This window comes from Manacus vitellinus, unplaced genomic scaffold (assembly GCF_001715985.3).
Source record: "Manacus vitellinus isolate BGI_N305 unplaced genomic scaffold, ASM171598v3 scaffold_47_pilon, whole genome shotgun sequence".
In the NCBI taxonomy this organism is placed as follows: domain Eukaryota; kingdom Metazoa; phylum Chordata; class Aves; order Passeriformes; family Pipridae; genus Manacus; species Manacus vitellinus.
Genome location: NW_021940585.1, coordinates 507,404 through 518,788, shown reverse-complemented (window position 1 = coordinate 518,788; position 11,385 = coordinate 507,404). Strand labels below are relative to the sequence as shown.

The following is an 11,385-nucleotide window of genomic DNA, read 5'->3' as shown; positions in this document are numbered from 1 at the left end:
ACAGAACAATGGGAACTTTTTATCAAAATAACATTTATCAATAAACACATTATAAAATCACAGAGGAAAATTTTAAATCCTAAATTTTACAAATCCTAAATTGTAAAATATTTAAAAAATATGTTAAAATTTAAACATATTTGCAAACAGTCTAAACCCAGAACAACGGGAACTTGAATACAAAACAAACTTCTTATCTTTTATGTAACAAACTCTACTTAAGTAACAAAACCTACAGCAGCCTATCTTCTACGAAACAATAGCTACAATTAAAACTAACTCCAAAAATTTAACACTCAACACTTGAAGAACTGGAAACTCAAAATGATAACTCCTCTTCCAAACTCTGTGTTTTCTTCATCAACGCTGGCGTGGTCTTTTCCTTTTAACTGTGTCAGACTGATCTTCGTGCTCAGTACAATCCACCCGTAGACGTCTCTGCCAATTAGAAAAAGGAAATCCTCACTTTGAAAAGATACCCACCAATGTGCAATTTTAGTACACCCCCCCAGCCAACCTGTCGGGACACCCAAGCTGGCAGCAGCGGGAGATCCTGGGATCTGGGAGATCCTTTGGTGTTCCAAGACCTTTGGTCTGGAGAGTGGTTTTGAACCTCAAGCTGCAAAAAGTACTGGAGGTTCCTTGCTCCTCTGGCTGTGGCCTCACAGCTGTTTCAAAATCCCTTAGAAATCCTCCAGCTGGACAGGTAGCTGACGTGCCCCCTGAGATCCCTTTGGCTGCTCAGCCTTAGGGGTGGGCAGTCAAATTCCTGCCACAGTTTGCTGGAGCTGCTCAGGAGCTCTCGGGCTGGAGATTCCAATAGTGCACGGCTGTGTCAGGCACTACAGAGGTGTCACTGACTGCCTTTGTCTGCCTAAAAACACTTAGTAATTCCCCAGCTAGGGGGCACTGACACAGTTCCCCAAAATCCTAATCCCATCTCTACCTCACACACCTGGGCAGGGACAAAGCCAAGGAGTGGCACCAGTCAAATGACGCAGAAGATGTGAGATCAGACTGTGCCACCAGATCACCACAGACTCCGGCCCCACCCAGTCTTTCCTTAACCCTTCCCCCAAAGCAGCCAGGGTTTCCCTAAGCAGGTCTTGGGGTGAGTTTCTCCCTCCCTCAGCCCCCCGCCTGTCACACCCGGTACAGCCCCTCGAGGCAGCTCTGCTGTCCCACGCCAGGACAGCACCTCACACCAGCTCTCCCACCTTGGGGGCCGCCACCGCTGGCCTCGGGGTCTCCTTCTTTGAAGAGCAGCCACAGCATGGGACACTGTAAGAGAGACAGGACAAGTGATTCCAGCTTTGCTGCTCTTTCAGACTCAGCCAGGATCAGAAATGCCTTGCATAGCTTTGGAGGGAATTGGGCACATTTGAGAAGGCAATCCAACTCCACCCCCAGTTCTGCCCTCACCATAAGACTCACTAGCACCCCATCTGGCACTGAGGCAGACTGAATCCTAACTCAGGGGACAAAACAAGAAATTTTCATCAAGAATGAAACCCAACCCCAGTCCCAGCCACCCGCTCCTGCTGCCCTCTGGGAAATTAAAAATCAAGGACCAGCCCTGCAGAATGGCAGTCCCTGGCAGGCTCAGGACACACGAACTGAGGCCTACCTGTTCACTTGCTGCTCTTGTTGGTGCTTTTCTTTCTCATTTTTGGGCTTCAGTCCAAAAGTCTGAACATAGTCGATAGTTCCAAGTGCCTGACAGAACTTCTCCACTAGATGCCCAATAAGGGACTTGCCATCTTCCTGCAGAAGAACAAACTGGGGTTTCAGTCTCAAATGGTCACAGGCAGAAGTTCAGAAACCTTTTTGTTTAATTTGGAAAGGAACTGATTCCTTGGCCAGAGCCAAAACACTATTGTAAGGAAAAGTTGTGAAGCAACTGGATTTACCCTTAATAGAAAAGCTGAAAGCTAGAAATAATTATGAAGCTTTGCATGGAAATGGACAACAAACTCAGCAGTGTCCCAGTGCTATTTGTGACACTGCCATTAAACCAGGATGGTGCAATCTGGGAGAGCTGCATTTTGCCTTTTGCCCTGAGAGGCCCCAGACCTGTCAGAGCTGAAGCTGCTGCTGAACTCACCAGTCTGATGAATTCCAACAGCTCAAACACAGCCGAGGTGAGCAGATGGTACACAGCTCCATTTTCCAGCACAGCAAGTAAAAATGGTTCAAGGAGGTTTCCCTGGGCGATGTAACAGTTATAGTGCTCATCTCTCAGGGCAATTATCTTCCTTATAAACTTAAAAGCACCTGTATGAAGAGAGAAATTTAAGCATTTAATAGCAGTCCAGAAATTCATTCCCATGAATTCTGAGTTCAGGTGTCCACTGACACTGGAACACCCTCAACACAGGACACGCGAGGCCTCGAAGAAGGAAATCACCACAGTTCTGTACTCACTCAAGGCCAGAAATGTGTGTTTGGAATGCATCAAGACCGGGACTCTTCTTAGCAAATCCCTGCTGATAATGTAATGCCTCATGTGCTCCTTATGCCATTCCACACAAAAAGTGAGGAGCTTCAGAATTAAGGCAAGCAGTTTTGCCACTTGATAGTCATCTACAAGGAAAATTAATGCCTTCAATTAATCAAACAACCCAAATAATGTATTGTCATGCACACCAAGGTCAGTTCCTGTTATAGTTCCTGACATGTTTTTAGTGGACTTTTGCTTCAGGAAGCAGAACATTGGGTCAGAATAAAACACAACTGTGGCTTTTTTGCCCTTACAGCAAATATTCTTTAAAATTATATAAGTCAAACTGGTACACCATTAACACCACACATCAAGGAGGTGCATCTTTTCCAAAGAACAGCATCAAGCTCTGTCAACATTCAGAGCTGCAAGAAAGGGCTGAAAACTTCTGCCCACAAGAACTCCTGTCCCTGGGGGAGCAGCAGCTTTCCCCAAGTGTACTTCCAGCTGCCCTCACAAGCTGATTGCTGGGACCAGCACTGTCAGTCACTGATAAACATTAAAAGCCTAAAAGAGGGAAAAAAATAAAACTTCTCATTACCTATTTCACATGTATCTTCTGCTGCATTGGCCAAAAGTGGAGCAGTCAGAACAGGAATACAGCAGGTGTAGAAGAAATTGAGAAATTCGAATACTTGTGGAGCCTAAGACAGAGAATCATTTCCTTAAACACAGGCCTTCACACACACCTTTTAAATAAGAAAGGGCAGTAACAGCAGAAACAGCCTACAAAGAATTCTTTTGGCTCCTTCAGCTCTGCCTGGATCTCTCTGGCTGGGCCTGCAGCATTGTCTGCACTCAACAAAGATCCACTTCTTTCTTTGGGGAAAATCTGAGAGACATCCAGCCAACCTCACTGTCACCAGGAGGGTCCTCACCATGGGTGCAAATATATCCTGGAAACCCATCAGTGACTCCAAGTGCTTGACAAAGTGTCCTTAAACCATTCTCAAGTGCAGGAATTATGTCATGACAACCTGCAAACCTTTTCAGAGCTATTCCTGCACATTCCAGTGGATTAAAACATGGATTGGGTTTCTCAGGGACTGTCCTGGATTCTGTTCTTTCTAGATTTCTCCCCCAGCCAGCAGGAGCTCTGCCCAGACAGGGCTGTGTCACTGAAACCCAGCGCTGCTTGGTTTAACAAATCCCAGTGCCCCAGTGCCCCCCCCACACCTTTCCTGAGCAAAGGGAGTGGGAACTTCAGCTTGTTTTATAACTTCTTTAAATTCAGTGTCAGACCACACACAACACCCAAGAAATCATCCAAAAATGAAAACTCTTTTTTATCCTCTGCCCACAAAAGCAGCAGTAGAGAATCTCAGAGGTTTAACTTTGCTGAGACAGAGGTGCGTCTTCACCCCTTTGTATTTTCTTACCTCAGCTGCATGCAGCAGATTCCCCGGATCGAGCAGAGTGCACAGCACATCCATCAACTGCTCAGCTCCTCCAGACTCGGGGTCAGAATGGCAGATCAGCTGCTCAATGACTACACTGACCAGGTCAGTATCCTGCAAAAAAACCCAAACAAAGAAGACGCTGAATAATTAGATACCAAAGTGGAATGAGTTCCCTCGTTTTTATCGGGTTTGTTTGTTTGTTTGTTTGTTTGAATAAAAATTACAATGAAATAGAAAAATGGAGATTTTGTTTGGCTGGTTTGTTTCCTGTTTGCCCTAAAACTGGTATATTCAACAAAGTCCAAACCACTTTTACTTACAAGGTCACTCCGTTGGGCCTCTTTCATTACAAATTCTTGGACCATGAATGGACAAAAGTCTGCTAGATCAGACAAGATGTCTGTGGCAGCAGCTCTAACTTGCAGATCATCCATTCCCTAACAAAAAAGAAATTAATTTGCCAGGGCAAATCAAGTTTGGGATTTATTATCAGGTAAAGCTGCAAAGAAAAGGGAGTTAAAAGGTTTGGGAATGTTTCATTACAAAGTTTCTATGAGAAACATGTGTATGTAACTATATTGCAGAAAAACAACAGTAAACCAACAACATCTTTTCCCCACTCTTTCCCTCCTTTAGAAAGGACACAAGGCTTTCTGTGAACCTAGTGGTCCTAATTTAGGCAGGAAACATTCCCATTGTGCCACTGGCTCCAATATCTGAGACACTGATCTTCTGTACATGTTCTCCACAATTTATTCATATTGTACCCAAGGACCAACTGTACAAATCAATTGGTCCAAAAGTTTCTGTGCTCATTTCCAGGCAACAAGAAGGAATAACTTTCTTTAAGGGCTCTGATTTTGTCTGAGAGCAGCACAACTTCTGAGCCCAACACAGCAATGCCCCAGGCTGCATTTGGACTGGTCTGGCCCTCACAAAGAATAGTAAGATTAAGCCTTGTCTAATCCTTGAACATCTACAGCACTTCAGTGTTTCCCCAGCAGTCCCTGTCCCTTGGTCAGTTCACAGGTTGTTACTCCAGGATAGAAACCCCCTGGAATTTTGTGGTTTTGAGGAACAGCAGCACTGACACATGGATTGCAATGGTCAGACAGCAACAGCTGCTTCAGCTAAAGGAGTTAAAAAATTATGTTTTTCCATAGCTGATTAGGGCATATTAATCTGCTAACAACAGGATTCCATGATCTTTTGGGTAGGAACCAGCTGATAGTTCAAGATTATCTAAAAATCCTTCTTTGGCCCTGCTCCAACAACAACCTCAATGGCAACAGTAAAAATCACCAGAGCACTCAAGTCAGGGCCTTCAGAGAGCTGTGGGCAGCTTCTGGGTTCTGATCATGCCAACCAACTTCCACCCTCAGCAGACCCAGGCTGTCCCAGCAAACTGACACAGAAGTGCTCAGCAGACCGAAAACCTGCTTCAATGGCCATGGGATTTTCTAGTTTGATTAAAATCAGCTTGAAGTTTTCACTTACTATTAGAGTTTCAAGAGTTGGAAGAATTCCCAACTTGGCTGATCTTTGTAGAAATTTCTCTCTCTTCTGATGGTACATGAGGGAAAAGGCACAGAGTTCCTTGAGAAAGTTAACCTGTTGCAGAGGAAAAAATAATTTCAGGAGTATTTGAGTCAGAAAACTCTCCAAAAAGGAGGAAACGGTTCCAATTTGTAGCAGAGTTTGAGTCCTGGCTGGGATGGACTTCCTAGAAAATGGTATTGTTTTAGTTCTGTCTCCTCCAACATTTACCAACATCAATAAAGGAAAGCAAAACAAAATAAACACACAGAGAAAGAATAAATGAAGATGCTGGGCTTGAGCTCGGAAAGAAAGAGAGTCACCTTGTAGCTTTTTTATCCCCCTGGCTTAGGAAGGATTGATTCTCCAGCCAGGCCTGAAGGAAAAAAGCCTTCCTTGCTGAAAGTGAGCTTTGAACAGGGAATTTAAGCGGCTAAATGTGTTCAAGGATAAATACAGTTTGTAATATATATATATAAGAACAATCCTCAGTCACAGGACTTTAAAGATCTTTCTGAATCAGTAAAGCACAGTGAAGAGAGCAATGCTGATATGACTGGAAGTCAGTGATCTGGGATGCTGAAGGGTACTGGGAGGAAAGGAGAGCTTGGAGTCAAGGATGTCAGCTCAGTGCTAGTCCTTTCTGCACAATAAAATCATTATTTACCACAAATAAATCAGAGCTTATGTTGCCAGAAAGATTTTTCTAGTGAGTACTTAAATGAAGACTGAGCTCCTATGGAAGTGGTTCCAGGGTTCCAGAAATACTTCAGTGGCTGCAGGAGACCTCAAAGAACTCATGGAACAATTTCACTTTTCCTACTTCATCTCTCTAATTTTCAAGCATTCGAGAAACCAGTGAGAGCACAGACTTACCAATTCCAACCGTTCATCCTCAGCTGTAGCTTCATTTGTTAACTGGCCAAAAACATCAGACAAAAATTCCTCGTCTTTCTGCGTAACACACAAAAGGAACACAACTCACACAGTGCCTCTGGAAAGGCTAAACTTCCTTCTTTATAGGATCCCACACTGCCCAAAGTCCAACTCCCCACACCTCTATTCATTTTATCCCCAAAAAGGCAAATGCCAGAGTACCCATCCGGCAGGATCATTTTCCAGGTCATTGTTCCAGCATTCCCTCCATGTAGCAGAAGCAGGTCCAGGAGACCAGAGCCACAGGTTAAGCTGAGCTAAAACTGCATCTACAAAGAGCCAACCAAGACACAACTTCTCCCGCGCTGCACCTGCTGCTCACACCCCACTGGGAACATCCCACCAGGAGCCCTTTCCCTCTTTGGGATCTGCAGCCCTGCCAAACATCTCTTCAGGCCACCTGGGCCAGGGTGACCAGATTCACAAGTTCCCCGTTTCCCTGTTAACCTTCCTTGCAATCAAACCAGCTCCCCGACTTACAGACACTCTGCTTTGCACCTCTGGACTATTATTGGCTTTTTTTTATTCCTTCCCAGGGAAGGCAGCTGTGGCATTCTCTTTGAGCAGGCTCTTTGGAATCACAGGTTCGGAATTTGTTACACACACATCACAAATTTCCCTGATCCAGAACACCAAAAGTTGCTCGCTCCCTACACACCTGTACAAACCAGCTCAAAAGGAGGATGTTGCTTAGGAATCAAGGAGAAGAACTTTAAACCCTTTACAATCCATTAAAAAATATTTACATATTCAGATATTTAGAAGATTCACCTGAAATCTTCTGTTTCTAAAATACAGAATCAAAGATATGAGAAAGAAGGGGAAACATTCCCAACACTGTGCAAATGAAAGTATGTGGGATTAACTGTGATCCATTGGAAATTACAGCTCCAGGGCCCAACCCTTTTAGACCAGATCAAACCCACTTACCTCCAACACCCTGAATATCTCCTCTTTCTTGCGGCGGATGAAGGAAGCGAGGTTAGAACGATAATTCTCTCCAAAATCGTGAGGATTTGACAAGAAGTTAGCCCGAATATACTGTGCCTGGTACATCTGGTAGAATTTTTTCTGGATTTTGGAGTCTCTGATGGGAACAATCTTCTTAAGATTGTCTCTTTCAGTCACGAACTGCCTGTGGTGTTTGGGCTGAGCCAGCGAAGGATCATACTCCAGGCATCCGATGACATCCATAATACACTCCTTGGAGAACATCACTTCAAACAGACCTGATTTACCGAGGTGCAAAATCCCTCTCATAATTCCGCGTAACTGGTGTAAGGCTTCGGTGCTCTCTGACCGCTCGCAGGCTTGGAAAAGCTCTAACAGTTTTGGAATATAGCCTTTCCTCTTCATGGCCAGGGCCAGCTTTTCTCCGCGGCTGCGTGAGGAGAGGGCAGAGGTGACTAGATCAGCGATGTCTCCAAGTCTGCTGGTCTCACAGGGAGGAAGGTCGATCAGACGCCTCCTCGCAGGCATTTCTCGCAGATGTTCCTCTTCTGACGCTGAAAGACGCTGGGTGACTTCCACAGAACGTCAAAATCCAAACACGGAGCAAGAGGGAAGCCAGAGGGAAGCTCACGCTGCGCTGGCCTCCTGGTGCTCTGCCCCTGGAGCTTCCGCAGGGTTCCGTTGTCCTGCAGCCCTTGTGATGTCACCTGCACCAGGACGCTCTGCTCCTCCAACTCCTGCCCTCAGGGCTCCCAAGGTTCTACATTCTAGAATGTCTTGACCAACCGACTTCTGAAACCTGAGAACTTCTAGAGCTAAGAGGAGATGTTCCAGCAGCCTTCTAGTACAGGAAGGCTGGACAGACTTTTGCCCAGGGCATGTAGTGACAGGACAAGGGGCAATGGCCTTAAGCTGAGGGAGGGCAGGTTTAAATCACGTATTAGGAAGAAATTCTTTACTCTGAGGGTGGTAAGGCCCTGGCACAAGTTGCCCAGAGAGGCTGAGGACTCCGCAGGCCTGGAGATGTGTAGTGGGTTGACCCTGGCACCCACCAGAGCTGCTCTGCCCTCCAGAAATGGACAGGGGACAGAAAATAGAAGAAAGGGTTCATGGGTTGAAATAAAGAAAGGGAGAGATTCCTCACCATATACCATCATGGCCAAAACAGACTTGAATTGGGGATATTAACTGAATTTATTACTAAAAAAATCATATGGGGCTGTTAAAGGGTCCTGCTGGTCACTCCCTTACTCTCCAGCTCATGGATGGGAGCCATGGATCTCAGATGGTGTGACATTGCTGCCGCTGCACTGTTCTGGTGGCAATTGGCACTTGCTGGTCTTCAACTTGCAGCAATCCCACAATGAAGGGATCCTCTGATAGGCCAGGCAGGGTAGATAATTTTTGATCTTCTCTGCAGTCACAGTAGCTACACCAAAAGCCCATCGATACTCCTTTGGACCCTTGAAGCGCCCTCTCCTGAGGCAGTCAGTGCCAAGGATACACAGGGCTTCTGAGCCAGACACAATGAGGTGCTTTTCCCACTTGTTCTCTGTTAAACTCACCTCAGCCTCTAATACAGACAACTCCTGGCATCCCCCAGTCATTCCAGGGATCCAGATGGGTTCTGCACTCCTCTGCCTTGATGGCATCAGTGTGCACTGTTCACCAGGATCTACTAAAGCTTTACACCTCTCTGGATCCGATATGCCAGGCCATCGAATCCAGTCCTGTATGCCTGGTTATCCCTTTCCTCCTCCTGGCTGAGGGCAGGAACCCTCTGTTCCTGTTCCTGGTCAAAGTATTCACTGTCTGACCTTTACGATTCCAGACCCGAAGTCCTCTGAGTGCCGGGAGTGATGCTCGGCACCACCCCAGCAGAGCCAGCACCGCAGGGCGCTCAGCGGGACGGGACGGACGCACAGCCACGAGAGGGGGCTCGGGGAAGGCGCAACGAAGCCAATGCAAACATCTCATCCCAAAGCTCCCCCGCTGCAGCAGGTGGAGCTGGAAGGGAGCAGCCGGGGGGCTGTGCCGGAGGGAGACCCGTGTCCCGGGGGGTCTCTGCTCCAACCCCACTCGCCTCCTGGGCCACGGCCGGGCTCGGGTGAACCGGGGGAGACCAGGAACTGAAATACTAAATTTCTTCTATCACATGCATTTGTCCACAACTATTTTTTCCCAGGGCTTCTTTAAATACACCTTTAAATGCCCAAAGAAGCAAAGGTTCTCATAATATTTCTTCTCTAATGCCTCTAACTGTGCACGCATCTTGTATTAATGTAGTGGAAGAGTTGCCTAAAGTTCTGAGAAACCTTCTTGCCTTCTGAGGTTTTCCAAGGAGGATGAATTTGTTTTCAGGGAACTTTCACATCACCGTGATTTTGATTTTTTATTTTGTTCTTAAAGTTCCTTGTGGCAGGGTCCCAGAGCTCTTCCAGCCCTACTGATGATTAGTGCTTAGCCCTTACTTGGAACTTTACAGGTTCTGGCAGCTCCTCCATGAACCCACTGGTGTCTGAGTGGAGCTGCAGCTGCCGGACCTGCTGCTCGAGGAGCTCTGCACGGCGAGTGCCGGGAAGGGAACGGAGCTGGGGAAGGGTCTGGAGCAGCAGGAGAGCTGAGGGAGCTGGGGGGGCTCAGCCTGGAGAAAAGGAGGCTCAGGGGGGACCTTCTGGCTCTCTGACAGAAGGTTGCAGCCAGGTGGGATCAGCCTCTTCTCCCAAGTAAGAAGCAACAGGACAAGAGGAAATGGCCTCAAGTTGTGCCAGGAATTTCTTAACCGAGAGTTCAGGGCAAAGTTACTGTCGAATCTAATGGCAAGTTTTCCGGGTCCAAAGGAAGCACCTCCCTGCTGCCCTCCCAGTCCTCCTCCCTTCCTTCCAGTTTCAGTTACACACACCCAGCAGCTGGAGCAGCCTGGGCTCCTCAGCTCCTGCCAGTGAACTGTCTTCCCTTGATTAGCGAAGGGTCCTGTGAGCCCCACAGAGCAGCAGCAGCCTCTTCCTGCCAGATATCTCTTCTTTAATGGTTACTTACATTTTTCGAGTAGAAAAAGGCCAGCTCAGGCAAGAGATATTAAAAAGGGGCCTTTGCCAACTGCATCCTGGCCTGGCTTGACAATCCTGTCCAAGGGCACAGTGATCAGGAGCACTGGAGCATCCAGCTTCTCTCCATTCTCACCTACTCCAGGGGCTGGAAGATCCTCATGAAGCACAGATGAGCCTCAGGGGCTCCCAGGGCAGCAGCTCAGAGTGGGAAGCAGTTTATCCACCAGCAAAATCTCTTCCCTTCTCCTGACTTCCCCTCATGGAGCAACCTGTGGAGCTGCTCCTGAAGTGGCTGCCTTTTGCTGGTCTCCAGGTCCAGGGAACAGAACATCAATGGACTGAATCTTCTTTGGATCTTCCAGGGCACCAAAAATGCCTAAGAATGGAAGGTTCCTTTCTCTGTCCATGTTCCTGTCCCTGTGTGGGGTTTGCTGGGATCGGGGAGGGTGTCCCACTCCCCTCCTTGCCCTTCTCCATGGGTAGAGGGGGAATGCCAGAGGGGGAAGAATCCAGGGGAATGTTTCCCAAGGGCATGGAGAATGGGAACTTGTACCCCAACAAGCTGCAAATCAGGCAGGGATGAGCATACAAGGGAACACCCAAACTCAGACTGGGATGTGGAATCCTGATGGGGGGGTCTGAGCATGGAGCTGCAACCAGGGTTGGACAGACAATTCAGTGCTGGGTCAGGCTGCAGGGCCTACACATGGACCACCCTCAGCTTTTCATGGTGTAAATAGCATTACCTGGAGCCTTGGGATTGTTTTTCACATGGTCCTGGCCCTTCCTGGGATCCTGTATTACCCTGGCATAGAAACACACGGGAAAAAGGGAAAGAGCAGCTTTGCAGCCCTGCAGCCACACTTTCTGTAGGCTGCTCTGGAAACGTGTGGGCTTGGAGGGCACTGCTGTGTGTGTGGGGGTACAGAGGGTCCATGGACAGCGGGGAGGTGCGGGCAGTGTCTCTGCTCCTGCAGAGGCTGCATGGTGCCCGCAGTGCTTTGGCCTCTTC

The 11,385-nt window shown here is 47.4% G+C and overlaps 1 protein-coding gene across 1 annotated transcript; it reads right to left on the bottom strand.

Moving 5' to 3' along the window:
* On the bottom strand, positions 1-7,965 carry LOC108640891 (serine/threonine-protein phosphatase 4 regulatory subunit 3B-like). Its single transcript, XM_018079663.2, has 11 exons — positions 7,303-7,965; positions 6,313-6,390; positions 5,398-5,511; positions 4,221-4,337; positions 3,880-4,011; positions 3,042-3,144; positions 2,425-2,583; positions 2,105-2,274; positions 1,628-1,764; positions 1,218-1,281; positions 1-438 (listed from the first exon to the last, which is right to left on the bottom strand). The coding sequence occupies exons 1-11, from the start codon at positions 7,849-7,851 to the stop codon at positions 361-363; spliced, it is 1,701 nt and encodes a 566-aa protein (XP_017935152.1). The 5' UTR covers positions 7,852-7,965; the 3' UTR covers positions 1-360.
* Positions 7,966-11,385: the final 3,420 nt, after the last annotated feature.

Bases quoted from the DNA above. Each gene is read 5' to 3' on its own strand.
- LOC108640891 (XM_018079663.2), bottom strand. From the start codon at position 7,851: ATGCCTGCGAGGAGGCGTCTGATCGACCTTCCTCCCTGTGAGACCAGC. The intron at 3,145-3,879 runs GTAAGAAAATAC...TCTCTGTCTTAG, and splicing joins ATCTGCTGCATGCAGCTGAG to GCTCCACAAGTATTCGAATT. The intron at 2,275-2,424 runs GTGAGTACAGAA...CTCTTCATACAG, and splicing joins ACACACATTTCTGGCCTTGA to GTGCTTTTAAGTTTATAAGG.